General features: G+C 55.8%; 1 protein-coding gene across 1 annotated transcript in view; it reads right to left on the reverse strand.

The window, feature by feature from the left end:
* GTF2IRD1 (GTF2I repeat domain containing 1) overlaps positions 1 to 18417 on the reverse strand; it is a 117504-nt gene that overhangs the window by 64588 nt on the left and 34499 nt on the right. Inside the window, exons 2-7 of the mRNA XM_055561667.1 lie at positions 14180 to 14308; positions 8064 to 8205; positions 5481 to 5636; positions 2950 to 3133; positions 1918 to 2228; positions 864 to 953 (exon numbers count right to left, since the gene is read on the reverse strand). Of these exons, the coding sequence (XP_055417642.1) occupies positions 864 to 953; positions 1918 to 2228; positions 2950 to 3133; positions 5481 to 5636; positions 8064 to 8205; positions 14180 to 14302 (1006 nt within the window). The 5' untranslated portion in view covers positions 14303 to 14308. The remainder of the gene's footprint in view (positions 1 to 863; positions 954 to 1917; positions 2229 to 2949; positions 3134 to 5480; positions 5637 to 8063; positions 8206 to 14179; positions 14309 to 18417) is intronic.

Here is an 18417-nt window from a genome sequence, read left to right on the forward strand (position 1 = left end):
AGGACTGGCAGAGCCGAACAAACAAACAAATATATTCTTAAGAAGCCTCTCCCTTGCTTGAAAGGCCTGAAATTGAAACAAAAAACATCTATCCATCTGGCCACATATTTCTTGGACACCTGTTCTTTCACGAGGTGGAGTTTAATTCCTCTCTCTCCGTTTTGAGTATGAACTGGATCAAGTTCTTGGCTTCATTTTTTTTTTATGGCCATGCCATGCAGCTTGCAGGATCTTAGCTCCCTGAGCAGGGACTAAACCTGTCTGTGCCCCGTGCAGTGGAAGCATGGAGTCCTCACCACTGGACCCCCAGGAAAGTCCCAAATTCCTGGCTTCTAATGGGTAGAACGTGGCAGAAGGGACAAGTGATTTCTGAGGCTCGGTCATAAAAGACAAGTGGCTCCCTCCTTACTCTCTCAGATCACTAATTCCAGGAAGCCAGCCGCCACATTGTGAGGGTACTCAAGCAGCCCTGTAGAGGCCCACATACTAAGGAATATGAATCCTGCCAACAGCCACATGGGCGATCTTGAGGTGGATCCTCCAGCCCCAACTGAGCCTTCAGATGATCACAGCCCCAGCTGACATCTTGATCAACGGCCTCATGAAAGATACCAAAACCACAGGCAGCTGGCTACACTGCTCCTGAATTCCTGACCCACAGAAACCATAAGGCATCAATGCTTGGTGTTTTAAGTTTTGGGGCAATTTGTTACGCAGCACTGTGTAACTATTACATATTGGTTTTGCACACAAGTCTCTTGTGCAGTGCTGGTCCTCCTACCTCTCACAAAGACTCAGGGGACACACCACCCCAGTCCTGGATCCCCACTCTGGACAGGATGCCGCCACGGGCACTGCCCTACCTGACTTGTCGTGGACGATGGAGAAGAGGATCCGCTTAGAGGCATGCACATTCTGAATGAGAGGACCGCCAGGACCAGTGGGCTTCTGTCCTGGACAAGGGAGCGGAAAGGTACAGGTTCAAGGTGGGCCCTAAGAGGGGCTCCCCTAGATCTGGCCTGGGTGCACAGGTTGGGGCTCTGGGGTAACATTTCCCCCACCAGTGAGAACCCAGAACTGAGCCCCGTGATCAGGAACTCAAGGCAGCTTCGCTGATCAGAGGCCTGAGACACTCTGTAGCGGAGTCTGCTCTCTGGATGGCACAATTCCAGGTCACCTTTTACAGGTGGGGACACTTGTTTCAGGCATATAAACCCTGTCCTCCGGCTCAGCCCACACGTCTGTGGAGGGGAGGGTGGGCTCCCTTTTTCTCCTTCTCGTAACTTATAAGCACCTACTCTGTGCCGAGCATTGCATTCAGGGCTGCAGTACAGTGGTTCTCAGGCTTGAGCACCCACTGGAACCACTCGGCACACTTGTCAGTTTGCAGGCGGCTGGGCCCGAGAACGTGCACTGCTAACGTGCCCTGTCATTTCACCGTGATGACAACCCAGCTAGACAGGTACTCTCCGCATCTCCATTTTACAGAGGAGGAAACAGGCTCAGAGAGGTAGAGAGATTTGCCCTGGGACACACAGCCACTATGTAGAGGGGCCAAAATAAGGACACAGGTCTTTCTCATGCCCAGTTTTTCCTTATGTTTCCGGTACCCCTAATTCCATGCTGGGTATGCAGTAGGTGCTCATTAAACGCATGGACCTGATTAGTATGCTTACTCCCCACCTCCAGAGATTCCCCCAGGGATCCTCTTGGGCATCTCTTGTCCCAGGTCACAGATGACTGGGCGGAGGCTGGGGTCTGACGGAGTCCAAGCTAGGACGCCAGCTGCCCCACCCCAGCCCCTGGCTCCGAGACGCCTCCTGCAGCCCTGAGCACCCCGACCTCCCCTGGGAAACTGCCCCTGCAGGAGTGACCTCTGTCCCACTCCCAGACTCAGGGGCCCCGGAAGCAGCTTACCACAGCAGTCCGGGAAGTCCTGGGCAGCAGGGGCCTTGGGCTCCGGCCCGGGCCGGCCGAGGCCCAGGTCACCGGGGCCGAGCGGGCAGGCGGGCGCCTCTTGCTTGAGCTCCCGCACTGCGTGGTTGGGGAGGGCCGTGCTGTACAGAAAGCTGGCCACGGACGAGGAGGTGGCAGGGGGAGGCAGGTCCTGGGGTGGCCCCTTGGGGGTCTGGCCGTGCAGGCCACAGTCCCGAGCCCCCTTGGCTAGCAGAGATACGCCATTCAGCTCCACCAGGGCCTTCGAGTCCCGTCCGCCATCCTCGAGCGGCCTGGGTGAAGCAAAGGACGCAGGATGGCTGTGCACCCCCGTCCAGCCAGGGCTACGTCTGCCCCCAGCCCTCCCTGCAGAGAGCCTGTGAGGCACACGGGACGGGAGCTAGTCCTCGTTTACAGGCGAGGGTGCAGGCCCGGGCGGGCTGACATGTGCAGGGCCCCACGCCTGGGCTCTCCCCAAGGACCACCCATCGCATCCTTTCAGCTGCAGCCAATCAGCTTTCATCTCCTAACGCATCCCTCCTTCCCAGGCTCATGTCCTGGCCTCGCCTAACCCCGATGGGTGACTCAGGCTGCTTCCCTGCTGACCGGGCGATCAGTACCCTTCCCCGCTCACCAGCCCCTAATGGAAGCCTTGCTTAACAACCCCAAGGAGCACCACGATGCGGCTTCCCGCCTCCACACAGGCTGTTCCTGATACCTGTGGGGCTGCTGGTGCTATTTCTTCCCCAGCCGAGCCTCTCTGCACACAGAAGTCCCCGGGGAAGACTTCTGTGACCACACCTGGCTCGGAGCATGCGCTGTGCTTGCATTTCTGCCTCACTCCTGGCATCAGACTGGGAGCTCTTACAAGCAGGGTCCCCGGTAGGGATGCTAAAGTCCCCTCCCCTCCGGCCAGGCCAGCGGCCATAGCACGGAAGCAGGTCATCACCCGGCCCAGCCCCCACCGTCCGGCCACTGGCTCTTGGCTACTCCCGGGCCGGCGGCCTCACTCACCTCTTGAGCTTGAAGCGGATCCGGTGGCTGTGCTCCAGAATGGCCATGAGGGCCTTGGGGTCGTAGTCAGCCGGCCTCCGGAAGGCCAGGCCCTCGGGCAGCCCCTGCACGGCCAGCAGCCCCGGCTCCCGGAGCAGCCGCTCGTAGGGCAGCGGCACCACGCTGGCCCTGCCCAGGGCCTCACCTGCAGGCACGGGGGGTGGAGGAGAGGCCTGATGAGAGGGCAGCCAGGCTGGGGCGGGGGCCGGGTGCGCCCCAGAGCTGGGGCCGTGCTGAGCCACTTCCTATGGTGCCAGGTCCCCAGGAGATGGACCCCACTGGCCCTTTAGCCTGCAAACCTCACACAGACTGACCCCTCTGCAGGTGGAGCAGGTTGGGGCTGTGGATGGCCCCCCTGCAGCCGAGGGCCATGGCTGCCCATCAACAGGGTCCCCTGGCTTCCCTGCCATTCTCTTCTCCGGGCATCTGGGTGGAAGGGAAAGCAGGGCCGGGGGCTCAGGCAGGAGGGGAGGAGGGGGCAGCGAGAGACAAGGAGAAGGGCAACTGCCGCAGGGAGGAAGGAGAAAGGATGAGAGAGGGGAGGGCAGGGGAGGGAGAGAGGGATGGAGAGGAAGCGAGAGGTAGAACAGACAGGCTGAGAAGACAGGGAAGGGCTTCCCTGGTGGACCCGTGGTTAAGACTCCGCACTCCCCATGCAGGGGTGCAAGTACCCCCCTACCCTGGCTGGGGTGCTAAGTAAGATCCCACACTCCACATGCTGTGGCCAAAAAAAAAAGATGCTGAGCACGAGAGAATGGGGGATGGAAGGGGTGGCCGAGGGGCCTGGGCTCATGGACTTCTGCCACCCCCCACCAGGGGCCAGAGGGCTTCCCAGGTGGCGCTGGTGATAAAGAACCTGCCTGCCAATGCAGGAGACGTAAGAGGTGCAGGCTCCATCCCTGGGTCGGGAAAATCCCCTGGAGAAGGAAATGGCAGCCCACTCCAGTATTCCTGCCTGGAGGATCCCATGGACAGAGGAGACTGGTGGGCTACAGTCTGTGCGTGTGTGTGCGCTAAGTCGCTTCAGTTATGTCCGACTCTTTGCAACCTTGTGGACTATGGCCTGCCAGGCTTCTATGTCCTTGGGATTCTCTAGGCAGGAATACTGGAGTGGGATGCCCTGACCTCCTCCAGGGGATCGTCCCAACTCAGGGATCGAACCCGAATCTCCTATGTCTCTTGCACTGCATGCAGGTTCTTTACCACTAGTACCACCTGGGAAGCCCAGGGGGCTAAGGTCCATGGGGTTGCAAAGACTCAGACACAGCTGAAGCGACTGAGCATGTACCACCAGGAGCCAGAAGGAAGCTCCGCCCCTAGTAGCCACATCTGCAGGCAGGCAGAGTCGGGGTACAGTGAGCAGGGATGCAGGGGCTCTGGGCATGTGCCCTGTATCTGGCAAGAGTGTCTGCAGTGACACAGCCCACCACGCATGACCAGTCCTCCCATCCCAGGGGGCCAGCCTGCCCACCAGGGCCTCCAGACCCCGACTCCTTTTGGCTTCCTTCTATTGACATCTAGACTCCAGCAGGGTTTCCCCACTCGCCCAGACCTCTGCTCCAGAGAGCCAAAGGCTGCAGGAGGGGAAGGAATAAAGCGAATGAGAAATAATGGGGGGGCCCTTAGGGATGGAAGGGACCTGCCTGAGGTCACCCAGGGAGCATGGAGGTCACCACTGGGCCAGAGACCTGGCGGCAACCTGACATTTCCCGAGGGAGGCCAGGCCTGCTCATCCCTTCCCCTTCTCCCACTCCAGGGGAACGACTTGGATGGCCAGGTAGCCTTCATTCAGTCATTCAACAAACACCCTCTGGGTTCCTGCTGTTGCTGGGTTCTGAAACTGCAGGCTAAGAACAGCAGAAAGTGCAGGCAGGTCCCAGATTCTGGAGAGCAACTGGGTGAACCCACAGGGCACAGTGGTGTCCACAGGGGACCCTAACCCAGCTCCGAGCTGGGGGCTTCCTGGAGCTGAGCCTCAGAGAGCAATGCTATGCTCACCAGACAGAGGGGAGGGCCGGCCCGACAGGCGCAGCAGAGCAAAGATGAGGAGGTGTGAAATGAAGCCGCAGTGAGTGGGAGAAGAGGAAGGGGGTCAGAAGGGCTGGAGTGGGGGTTGGCAGCGGGGGGGGGGGGGCTGATGCCACACCCAGGGTGATGGGGAGCCCAAGAAGGGAGCGGAGGAAAGAGCTCTGTGGTCAGACCTGTGCTTTAAGAAGATGTCTGGCACAGGGCAGGCTGGGGGTGGCAGGGAGCTGGAGGCTAGGAGATCAGGGCAGGGATGGTGGTTCAAGGAAATGGGGCTGGGATGGGGGATCCATGCCTGGGGATGCAGAATGGGGGAGATATAGGGGGTGAGGGGGAGAAGGCCCCCATGCCTTGAGGTTTTGCCCACGGCCTGCAGTGGTGGGAGCGGGGCCTCCTCAGCTGGGGAGGGTGGGGCCGGGGGCTCCCACCCACCTGGGGGCCCCAAATGGAATGAGGAAGGATCTTACTATAAAGAACATCAAACACCTCCTCTACCATCTTCCGCAGAAGGTACACGTCCGAGCCATGTTCCAGGGCAGACCGTGGGACGTTCCGGCCGCCACCCTCACCCCGTGGCACCTTCTTGGGGTGCTCTGCCTCCGGCTCCTTCCACGGGGGCCCTCCTGTGGGACACAGAGCATGTGAGGCCGTGGTGAGTTCTCACCTCACCACCAGCCCAGTGAGCAGGGATGTCCCTGGCTTGGGTCGAGTCCTGCAGCTGGGCAAGCAACACGGAGTGCCCACAGAGGAATGAAGGAAGGATTAATGAGTGCGTGAGGTCTGCCCCAGCCACCCTGCCTAGGGCCAGGCTGGTCATCTGAGTGCCCAGTGCCCAGCACAGGGCAGTCATCCCTGCTTACCTCTAACTCACCGGCTGACCCTGGGTAAGTCTCTTCCTTCTCCAGGCCTCAGCCTGTGAGCTCTCAGCCAGGAGACTAGCTGGCCTGGGGCAGAACTGGGGTTCAACAAATGTCCGGTCCAGCACCTCTTTCTATCTTAACCAATCAAGGTCCTACCTCTCTGCTCTGCCAAATGGGGAGATGATGGGGACCCCAGCAGGAGGCTGAAGGGGGCTGTGAAGCGCTTCATGCCAGGCTGGGCCAGGGTGGGGGCCTGGGAGCGTGGGGAAGATGCTAGAAACTTCGTTGGAAAGAGAATGAGAGGAGGGCCTGGGCACCCCCCTCCATCTCAGCTTGGAGTCTGCTCTCCTTGGGGACCTGTGAAGCTTGAAATAAACCAGCCAAGTTCCCGGCACTATAAATAGCGGCTCTGCCTGGCTCTGGGAAGCCAGGTGCACCTTCCCCAGGCTCCGGGCTGGCTCCCAGGCTGGCCCACTAGGGCCACAGACCCCCGCCACTGCCCACCCTACCCAGGTCCAGGTCTCCTGCCCAAGCCTGGAGAGGGGACAGGTTCCGAGAGCCGGGTGAGAGAGGGGTTTGGCTGGGGAAGCAGCTGGACCCTAGTAAGGATACAATGATGTGTCCCAGCACCGGGGGTCAGCCTTCCCAGAAATGGCTAATCCCAGAGTCCAGGACCCGGGGTGGGGTCATGAAACTAACAGCAAGGAAAACAATGGCTGGTGTTTATGGAGCATGAACTATGTGCCCGGCACTGTTCTAGGTGCTCGCCATGTATTAATCCGTTTAATCCTCAGCTTGACCCAGGAGAGGGTAGCACCGCGGTCCCCTTTCACAGATGAGGAGACTGAGGCCCAGCAGGTGGCAGAGCCGGGATGAGGCCCCAGGCGTCTGGCTCCAGGGCCTGCTCTTAGCCCCCAAGAGCTCTGAGTCCCCCAAACCATGGGCTTGCATGCCCACCTGGGCTCTAACCTCCCACAGAGGGGAAGCCAACCCCCTTCCTGGGGAGCTCACTGCCAAGCTGGGGCACCAGGCATGCAGATGGAAGTTGTGGGCACAGGAGGAGTGCATGGAGTGGGCGGGGGGCTGCCACAGCCTGGGTGCTGGGGCAGAGGGGCATGGATGAGGCCGGGAGGGGTGTGAGTCTGAAGGCTGGGGGGTGTCTGCCAGGCACAGGGCGGGCAGGAGGGCCTGTCAGGAGAGGGGAACAGCAGGGATGGAGGCGGCGGTGAGCAGGGACACACACGGAGCCGGGGATGTGTGCTTGGGCACCAGGGATGCGGGGAGGAGAGAACGCAGAGGCCTGGCCTGCTTCCAAGGAGCCCTGTAGGCCCAGGTAGCACTGAAGAGTTGGGGGCTTCAGAGTGACCCCTCTGGATCGGGGTTACTGGCTCACAGCTTGGAGGGCTCATCTCTTCTGGGAGCGACCAGGAGTCCTTGGCAGGGGTCCCAGGGGGTGCACAGAGGCTGCACCCCCCATTTAGAAAGGGCACACCCCGCCTCCATCACCTGTCGGCTGCGTTTTGCACTCCCCCCCCCACCCCGGCCCGTGGTTATGCTCACTGCATCTCATGTTCTCATCTGTATATTGGGGACGACTGTCCCCTGGGCCTGCTGGGAACAGCAAAGAGCGCCAGCACCCAGCCCTCTTCATCATTTCATCCCTAACTGCTCCTGTTTCTAGAGCGTTCCCTACGTGCTGGACGAGTCCTCGGTCACTTCATCCCCAGGGGCCTCCAGGAGGCGGCTCCAAGATTCTTTTACCGTGACGGGGTCAGCGCCAGCCTCCCAGGGCTGACATCAGGATGAGGGAGTTAGTGCTTCAGGGGTGTTGCACGCAGCAGGCGCTCAATAATTATTAGCCAAGCACGTGGACTCGGTCCCCGCGTCAGGGATGCGCAGGAATGGGGCCACAGTGCTGGGCCTTAGTGTCCCATTCTGTCCCTGAGCGGATGGAGGTGGCCGCATCTGGACCACCCAGGGTTGGGTCGGCTCATCTCTCTTGGCCGAGGGACTGTGGTGTGATTCCACCCCGAAAATGCCACGTTGGGAAGCCTGCACCCACCCTGCTTGCCCCGTGTCTCCCCGACACAGGGCCGGCCACCTGGTGTTGCGCCAGGGACCCAGCGAGGTGCCAGCTCTCCTGTCCTCCAGGACTGCGGGCCCCAGCCCTCTGGAGCCCCGAGTACTCACGGCAGAACCTGAGGAAGTCTGACTGCAGCTCCTTGCGTGCGTTCAGGAACATTCTCCCCTTCTCGGTGCCGACCACAAAGGCGCTCTCATCATGCACAGCGACGCAGGCCACCTCGGCGTTCAGCTTGGAGAGCGCTGAGCACTGCGCGGGGAGCAGGGATGTGAGCCCAGGAAAGGGCCTCCCGCTCTGGACACCCCCGGGGCCAGCTTTGGCGGGTGAGAGCTGAGGCCCCAGCTGCCAGAGATCCCCTCAGCAGCTCAGCGTCTTGGTTCTTAGATGCTGCAGTGGGAATGAATGACCCGCATAGAGCTTGGCCAAGGCCAGGGGAAGAGGACAAGGTTATGGTTTCTGGAGGATGACAAAGGCGCACAAGGTCTGTGTCCCACCCCCAGGCCCTCCTGCTCTTGGTGGGCTTCTGGCCTCAGGCCTGGCCCCAGATGAGGGGCCAGGATGAGAGGCCCCTGTCCTGGGCTCTAAGTCCCAGATGAGGAGGTGGGATGGGTCCTAGGAGAATCAAGGCTCGGACAGACTTAGGCTTTAATTCTGCACCAGCTTCTTCCTAAAAGTCATGCCCTCCTCTGGGCCTCAGTTTCTCAGTCTGTAAAATGGAGACAAACCGTCCAGCTCCCAGAGGTGCAATGGCCTTGTTCTGGGGATTCAATGGGGCCTGGCTGGTGGGAAAGAATCTCTAAATCAGGCCAGCCAGTGCAGGGATGAGGCAAAGAGGTTCTTTCTGCAGCCCCAGAGTTGAGACTGGTGGGCCGACTGCATAGGAAGTCCTAACATGGGGGCCCTGCAACCAAGACCACCAGCATCTCAGGCCTCTGACCTACCTCACTGGGAAACCTGCCTGCAAAGCTTGTGGCATGCAGTATAGTCAGTCAGTCAGTTCAGTCGCTCAGTCGCGTCCGACTCTTTGCAACCCCACGGACTGCACCACGCCAGGCTTCCCTGTCCATCACCAACTCCCGGAGCTTGCTCAAACCCATGTCCATTGAGTCGGTGGTGCCATCCAACCATCTCATCCTTGGTCACCCCCTTCTCCTTCTGCCCTCAATCTTTCCCAGCATCCGGGTCTTTTCCAATGAGTCAGTTCTTTGCATTAGATGGCCAAAGTACTGGAGCTTTAGCTTCAGCATCAGTCCCTCCAATGAATATTCAGGACTGATTTCCTTTAGGCATGAAGTCAGCGTCTGATAAGTGCTGGTTTTTATCTGAGTTAGCGCTCTGTGGACAGTCAGAAGTCTGGCTTCTAATCACAATTCCGCTGCTAGGAATGTGATATAGGTCAGGTTCTAGACTCTCTCTGGGCCATGATCATGCCTTGAGTGGCAGTTCTGGCCGCGAGTCGCCCTGGGGAGGAAGCTGGAGACATCTCAGGGCCAGCAAGACTGTCCCCTGGGGCGGGGATGCTGTTCATTTCCTCTCTCTAAGATTAAAACCAAACCCTGCCGATCCTTTTCCCCGAGGCAACATGGTAAAACAAACAAACAGATTCAGCTGTCTCCAAGGGGAGGAGCAACCCCACGTCCAAGGAGCTGTGGCCGCGCGGGAGCAGGAGGGCCTAGAGGAGCTACTCCACGTTCAAGGTCAGGAGGGGTGGCGGTGAGGAGACACCCCTCGTCCAAGGTAAGGAGCAGCGGCTGCGCTTTGCTGGAACAGCCATGAAGAGATACCCCACGTCTAAGGTAAGAGTTACCCAAGTAAGACGGTAGGTGTTGCAAGAGTGCATCAGAGGGCAGACACACTGAAACCATAATCATAGAAAACTAGTCAATCTAATCACACTAGGACCACAGCCTTGTCTAACTCAATGAAACTAAGCCATGCCCGTGGGGCCACCCAAGACGGGTGGGTCATGGTGGAGAGGTCTGACAGAATGTGGTCCACTGGAGAAGGGAATGGCAAACCACTTCAGTATTCTTGCCTTGAGAACCCCAGGAACAGTATGAAAAGGCAAAATGATAGGACACTGAAAGAGAAACTCCCCAGGTCAGTAGGTGCCCAGTATGCTACTGGAGATCAGTGGAAAAATAACTCCAGAAAGAATGAAGGGATGGAGCCAAAGCAAAAACAATACCCAGCTGTGGATGTGACTGGTGATAGAAGCAAGGTCCGATGCTGTAAAGAGAAATATTGCATAGGAACCTGGAATGTCAGGTTCATGAATCAAGGCAAATTGGAAGTGGTCAAACAAGAGATGGCAAGAGTGAACGTCGACATTCTAGGAATCAGCAAACTAAAATGGACTGGAATGGGTGAATTTAACTCAGATGACCATTATATCTACTACTGCGGGCAGGAATCCCTTAGAAGAAATGGAGTAGAGATGATGGTCAACAAAAGAGTCCAAAATGCAGTACTTGGATGCAATCTCAAAAATGACAGAATGATCTCTGTTTGTTTCCAAGGCAAACCATTCAATATCATGGTAATCCAAGTCTATGCCTCAATCAGTAACGCCGAAGAAGCTGAAGTTGAATGGTTCTATGAAGACCTACAAGACCTTTTAGAACTAACACCCAAAAAAGATGTCTTTTTCATTATAGGGGACTGGAATGCAAAAGTAGGAAGTCAAGAAACACCTGGAGTAACAGGCAAATTTGGCCTTGGAATACGGAATGAAGCAGGGCAAAGGCTAACAGAGTTTTGTCAAAAGAACGCACTGGTCATAGCAAACACCCTCTTCCAACAACACAAGAAAAGACTCTACATATGGACATCACCAGATGGTCAACCCCGAAATCAGATGGATTATATTCTTTGCAGCCAAAGATGGAGAAGCTCTATACAGTCAGCAAAAACAGACCAGGAGCTGACTGTGGCTCAGATCATGAACTCCTTATTGCTAAATTCAGACTTAAATTGAAGAAAGTAGGAAAAACCACTAGACCATTCAGGTATGACCTAAATCAAATCCCTTATTATTATACAGTGGTAGTAAGAAATAGATTTAAGGGACTAGATCTGATAGATAGAGTGCCTGATGAACTATGGACTGAGGTTCATGACATTGTACAGGAGACAGGGATCAAGACCATCCTCTTGGAAAAGAAATGCAAAAAAGCAAAATGGCTGTCTGGGGAGGCCTTACAAATAGCTGTGAAAAGAAGAGAAGCAAAAAGCAAAGGAGAAAAGGAAAGATATAAGCATCTGAATGCAGAGTTCTAAAGAATAGCAAGAAGAGATAAGAAAGCCTTCCTCAGCGATCAATGCAAAGAAATAGAGGAAAACAACAGAATGGGAAAGACTAGATATCTCTTCAAGAAAATTAGAGATACCAAGGGAATATTTCATGCAAAGATGGGCTCGATAAAGGACAGAAATGGTATGGACCTAACAGAAGCAGAAGATATTAAGAAGAGGTGGCAAGAATACACAGAAGAACTGTACAAAAAAGAGCTTCACGACCCAGATAATCACGATGGTGTGATCACTGACCTAGAGCCAGACATCCTGGAATGTGAAGTCAAGTGGGCCTTAGAAAGCATCACTACGAACAAAGCTAGTGGAGGTGATGGAATTCCAATGGAGCTATTTCAAATCCTGAAAGATGATGCTGTGAAAGTGCTGCACTCAATATGACAGAAAATTTGGAAAACTCAGCAGTGGCCACAGGACTGGAAAAGGTCAGTTTTCATTCCAATCCCAAAGAAAGGCAATGCCAAAGAATGCTCAAACTACCGCACAATTGCACTCATCTCACATGCTAGTAAAGTAATGCTCAAAATTCTCTAAGCCAGGCTTCAGCAATATGTGAACCGTGAACTTCCTGATGTTCAAGCTGGTTTTAGAAAGGCAGAGGAACCAGAGATCAAATTGCCAACATCCTCTGGATCATCAAAAAAGCAAGAGAGTTCCAGAAAAACATCTATTTCTGCTTTATTGACTATGCCAAAGCTTTTGACTGTGTGGATCACAATAAACTGTGGAAAATTCTGAAAGAGATGGGAATACCAGACCACCTGACCTGCCTCTTGAGAAACCTATATACAGGTCAGGAAGCAACAGTTAGAACTGGACATGGAACAACAGACTGGTTCCAAATAGGAAAAGGAGTACGTCAAGGCTGTATATTGTCACCCTGCTTATTTAATTTATATGCAGAGTACATCATGAGAAATGCTGGGCTGGAAGAAGCACAAGCTGGAATCAAGATTGCCGGGAGAAATATCAATAACCTCAGATATGCAGATGACACCACCCTTATGGCAGAAAAGGAAGAGGAACTAAAAAGCCTCTCGATGAAAGTGAAAGAGGAGAGTGAAAAAATTGGCTTAAAGCTCAACATTCAGAAAATGAAGATCATGGCATCTGGTCCCATCACTTCATGGGAAATAAATGGGGAAACAGTGGAAAAAGTGTCAGACTTTATTTTTTGGGGCTCCAAAATCACTGCAGATGGTGACTGCAGCCATGAAATTAAAAGACACTTACTCCTTGGAAGGAAAGTTATGACCAACCTAGACAGCATATTGAAAAGCAGAGACATTACTTTGCCAACAAAGGTCCGTCTCGTCAAGGCTATGGTTTTTCCAGTGGTCATGTATGGATGTGAGAGTTGGACTGTGAAGAAGGCTGAGCGCCGAAGAATTGATGCTTTTCAACTGTGGTGTTGGAGAAGACTCTTGAGAGTCCCTTGGACTGCAAGGAGATCCAACCAGTCCATTCGGAAGGAGATCAGCCCTGGGATTTCTTTGGAAGGAATGATGCTAAAGCTGAAACTCCAGTACTTTGGCCACCTCATGCGAAGAGTTGACTCATTGGAAAAGACTCTGATGCTGGGAGGGATTGGGGGCAGGAGGAGAAGGGGACGACAGAGGATGAGATGGCTGGAGGGCATCACTGACTCGATGGACGTGAGTCTGAGTGAACTCCGGGAGCTGGTGATGGACAGGGAGGCCTGGTGTGCTACAGTTCATGGGGTCGCAAAGAGTCGGACACGACTGAGCGACTGAACTGAACTGAACTGAAGGGGAGGCCACCAGGGCTGGAGGCGAGCCTCTGCTATGTGGTTACTTCACAGCCGAAGAAGCTAAGGTCACAGCAGGGAGTGGATTCGCCCAGAGGCACAGAGAATGGGCGTCACAAGGAAGTTTCTGGAAAAGGGTCGCAGACTGGATGAGGGGAGGTGATGAGCAGACAGCACTTTGCCCCCTTGTCCCCCTCCACTGCAGACTCCCGAGGACCCGGCCCAAGGCCTGCAGGGTGCCAGCAGAGTTAAGGCAGTGTCAATCAAGTGCCGCTGCCATCCACGACAGTCCCTCAGGACACCTGTAAAGGCCTTGTTGCAGGGCCTGGGGGAGCCCGGGGGAGTCTGTCCTGGTCATGGCACGAGGACAGAGGGCCATCAGTACCTCCAGGGAGCCTCTGAAACACTCTCCACAGCAGCACTGCCAGCCGTACTCAGTCATGTCCCACTCTTTGTGACCCTATGGACTGTAGCCCGCCAGGCTCCTCTGTCCATGGGATTCTCCAGGCAAGAATACTGCAGCAGGTTGCCATTCTCTTCTCCAGGGGATCTTTCCAACCCAGGTCTCCTGCATTGCAGGTGGATTCTTTGCTGCTGAGCCATCGGAGATGGTCCCCTAGAATTTCTGCAGTGACGGAGATGTTCTATTTCTACACTGTCTGATAACATGACCACTAGCCACATGTGGCCCCCCAAGCTCCATAAACAATGCTTAGTGTAACGGAATCACAGAAATAGTTTATCTGGTTATTCATAAACATTTATTTGGCTGCTCCAGGTCTTAGCTACAGCACAAGGGATCTGTGATCTTGGCTGCAGCGTGTGGGATCTTTAGTTCCCTGACCAGGGATCGAACCCGGGCCTCCTGCATTGGGAGCATAGAGTCCTATCCACTGGACCACTAGGGAAGCCCCAGGGAGGGAGACTTGTGACCATCCCAGGGATGGGACTTGAACTCTGAGAGGTGACGAAATGAAGACAAGGGGTGAGGGGATGAGGGCTGAGGTTTCACAGGCTTGATCTCATGCTGGTGAGGGCAGAGGCCTTGGGGCAGGCGGGGGACACTGAGGCCTAGATCAGCGGGGCTCCTGTGAGCACCAGAGTTACGAAGGCCGGCTGTCCCACTGCCCCCGGGGCACTCACCATGGAATCTAAGGCAGACACGAGGCTGGTGATGATCTCGTCTTTGCGGGCGAAGGCGGAGGTCCAGCGGTCAGGCCCGCAGCCGTTGGCGGGGATGTCACAGCGCTTTCCCAGCAAGGCCATGGTCGCCTGGATGGAGCGGGGGGGAGCAGGCGGAGGTGGGTGGGGCGGGGCACGCATAGCGTCTGTCCCCACCATAATCCGCCGAGCCCCAGAGACCACCTCCACCTCCCAGGTGGGACGAGTCAAGGACTGGTCTTCTCCTCCCCCAAGGGCCTTCCATGCATGAAGGACTCTGAGCTCTAACAGGCCTGGAGCCTCTGCAGCCTGCACAGCGCGTCACAGGTGTGGGACACAGGCGGCGGAGCAACTGAGGGTCTGTCTCCCCAAGTCTGCACCCCGGAGCCAAGCCCAGTGTCATGAGCAGTCTGCCTGGCAGGCCCTAAATGCCAGCTCTCCCCACACACACTGCTCTGGCATGGCCCTCCCTTGCTCACACACCCTCCATAGCTCCCTACTGCCCATGCTAGCTCTCAGCTCCTCAGCTCGGTATTCCAGGTTCCAGACTTGTCCCTTGCCTCAGCTCCTCCTTATACCCCCATGCTCTGAGTCCTCTAAAAGTCACCATCCCCCAGACATATGACCACCCTTTATGGGTCCTCAGCTGTCACAGGTTCTATTCTCTGAATACCCTCCCTGGCCCCTTCGGCATTTACTGACTGCTTTCTTAGCTTTAAAAGAAAACAATTTTTTTTTTAGTATTTGGCCACACTGCACAGCATGGCGGGGGTGGGGGGTAGGGGTGTGTGTGTCTTAGATCTCCAATCAGGGATTGAACCCCTGCCCCCTGAATTGAAAGGCAGAGTTTTAACCACTGGACCATCAGGGAAACCCCTGCCCCCTTAGCTTTCAATTGTCATCTCTGCTGGGAAGGCTCCCTGGATTGCCCCCTCTCCTACTCTTTCCTTCGCAGGATGGGTCAGGCACCACTGGCCTCCCCTCTATCCCTGACCGACCCCATCACAGTTCCCAGGGGCAAGGCTGCTGCTGCCCCAAGGCTGTGGAGCTGCAGTCTACTTCCTGGCTGTCAGGACTGAATCTCAGGGGTGCAGAGAGATACAGCAGGGCAGAGGCCCCTTCATCCCAGATGAGGTTTCCCTAAGACAGGACTTTGCCCCTTGTCATGAGACTCCCGGAGGACAGAGCTGGGGCGCCCTCAGACCAGGGCCCCGTATCGGGGCTGCGCCTGGCGAGGACAGGCCTGCTGGCCCTACATCACCCGGCCGGGCCGGGGCCCCACTGGATAACAAACGTCAGCCTCCCTTGCCCCCTGCCCCAATCCATCCTGCCCCTCCCTTTCCTGACCCCAAGAATCAGGTCCAGGGATCCCTCCCCCAGAATGCCCCAGTGCCAGCATCTTCCTATGGGCAACCTGCCCCCTCGCCAGTCCAAGCAAAGGAGAGGGCAGAGAGCAGAGACGGGGACCCTCGATCCCCTCCCCAGGCTCAGGCCTTCTAGTGCTCTGTACAGAGGCCCCAGGTGGCCAGTTCTGGCCAGGGAACAGGCAGCAGAGCTGCAAGCATCAGAGGGAGTCTGTGAATCCTGCCCTCTTGGCTTCCTGGCGGGGAAGGAGTCTGTGCACAAAACTGGGGCCGGGGGTTGGAGAGCCCCGGCAGTGACATCTGGGCCTGCTGCCTTGGTGATAAGTCCAGAGTGTCTTCTGCCACCAGAGCTGCCACCCAACCAGACCATAAACTCTATGAGGGCAGGGACTGGTCAGCCAATTCCCACTGCACCCCCACGGCCCAGCTCAGTGTGGTCCAAACCGCAGGCTGTGGCCTTTTAGTGGGTCGTGAAATCGATGACACAGAACAGCAAATATCAGAGCCTGTCACATGTGACATGGTGAGACATGTCCAACTTCAGTGACGGAAACATTCAAAGGAATCAGGGATGCGCTAGAGCTTTTCTCATGAAATTAAAAGACGCTTGCTCCTTGGAAGAAAAGCTATGACAAACCTAGACACCGTATTAAAAAGCATAGACATCACTTTGCTGACAGAGGTCCATACAGTCAAAGCTATGGTTTTTCCAGTAGTCATGTACAGATGTGAAAGCTGGACCATAAAGAAGGCTGAGTGCTGAAGAATGGATGCTTTTGAATTGTGGTGTTGGAGAAGACTCTTGAGAGTCCCTTGGACTACAAAGAGATCAAACCAGTCAATCCTAAAGGAAAGCAACCCTGAATATTTATTGGAAGCACTGATGCTGAAGCTGAAGCTCCAATACTTTGGCCACCTGATGCGAAGAGCCGACTCACTGGAAAAGATCCTGATGCTGGGAAAGACTGAAGGCAGGAAGAGAAAGAGGGGACAGCGGATGAGATGGTTGGATGTCATCAACTCAATGGACTTGAGTTTGAGAAAACTCTGGGAGAAAGTGAAGGACGGGGAAGCTTGGCGTGCTGCAGTCCATGGGGGTCACAAAGAGTCAGACAGGACTCAGTGATGAAACAACAAGAGCTTGGCTCTGGATGCTGTCCTGGCCCAAGCTGGCTACTTAGTTGTACATAAATATTAATTTTAATAACTGGCCAGGTCAGCAGTTGCCCCAAGTGAGTATGGGTTCACTTATAAATGTTTTAAAATGTATTTATTCTCCTAGGTTGTCTTACCTAAGGGGGAAAAAAAAAATCCACAATTACAGTCAAATGTTTTAATACCCCATTCTCAGTAACTTTGATAACAAGCAGACAGGAAAGCTACGGAACACCTGAAATACACTATCAACCATCTTTTTTTTTGGCTGCATGGCATGTAGGATCTTAGTTCCCCAAGCAGGGATCGCACTCACACCCCTCGCAGTAGATGCGAGGCATCTTAACCACTGGACAAGTTCTTGCCTTATTTTTTAATAAAAGCTTGAAACTGGCAGCATTAAGGGATGCTGAGGGTTATGCCAGGCCCTGGACAGGACATGCGAATGGACCAAGCAGCAACCAGGGGCTTTCTGCGACACGAAGCCTAATCGTGGGGGTGTTGCGAGAGCAGCTGAGAGGCTGGCCTGACTGGGGTGCATGGAGCCTTGCCCCCTCCCCTCAGCCACCCCCCAGCCCTCCCCAGTCCCTTGAGCCACTTCCAGAAAGGCCTCAGGCTGCCAGCCTCCCAGCTGCTGGGGCGCAAATCAAATCAGGGCAAAGCAGGAGGCACCAGACAGTGCTCCAGGCCTGGCCTCCGGGTCGCCCCAGACGGCTGCCCGGCTCCTTCCGGCAAAGGTCCTAATCCGTTTAGGAAGGAGCCAGGGACTTAGGGAAGGAGGAGGGGAGTGTAGAGGGGGCTGGGCTGTGGGCCGTCCCCTGATTCCTGTCCATCGTGCTCCCAGGACAGAGAAGATCCTCCTGAGCCCCTGAGAGGGGCAGGTTCCTGCGGCTTGAGCTGCTGCTAGTGGAAGAGGCGGGGCCAGAGTGCTGGAAAGAGGCGGGGCCCAGAGTGCTGGAAAGGGGCGGGGCCCAGAGTGCTGGAAAGGCCGGGAGCTAGGAGCTGGGAACCATGCATATGTGGTGAGACCCAGGCCTGGGGCTGCCAGGACCACACGGGGTCAACCACCTAGACCCCCTATTTTCTCATGTGCAAGGTGGGAAAAGTGAAAGTGAAGTCGCTCAGTCGTGTCCCACTCTTTGTGACCCCATGGATTGTAGCCCACCAGGCTCCTCTGTCCATGGGATTCTCCAGGCAAGAATACTGGAGTGGGTTGACATTCCCTTCTCCAGGGGATCTTCCCGACCCAGGGATCGAACCCAGGTCTCCTGCATTGCAGGAAAAACTCTTTACCATCTGAGCCACCAGGGAATCCCAATGTAAGGTATAAGGTGAGAAATGTGTCAGGTGGGGCTACTTCTAATCTGAAAATGAGGCAGAAGAAAACCACCCAATAAGACCAACAGACTGCACAGAACAGAGAGCATGAATATGCTAGCTGAGCAAGAGGCAAGTGACTCAGAAAGTACAGGAGACGGTCCCTGGGGGCAACAGATGGGAGGCCAGCACCTGAGCCACGACACAGGTCACACGCCAGCGAGGATGGGGACAGGGTGAGGCTGGGGCAGCTAAGGGCTGCTCTGTGTCACCCAGAGAGGCCATCAGAAGTGACATCACGGGTGACCGGCTCCCAACCTGGGGCACAAGTAGCAAGGAAGCCCTGAGTGACAAGGGACTTCCACTCACGCCCCAGTTCCTCGG

The sequence above is a fragment of the Bubalus kerabau genome, chromosome 23 (genome assembly GCF_029407905.1).
Source record: "Bubalus kerabau isolate K-KA32 ecotype Philippines breed swamp buffalo chromosome 23, PCC_UOA_SB_1v2, whole genome shotgun sequence".
NCBI classification, from domain to species: Eukaryota; Metazoa; Chordata; class Mammalia; order Artiodactyla; family Bovidae; genus Bubalus; species Bubalus kerabau.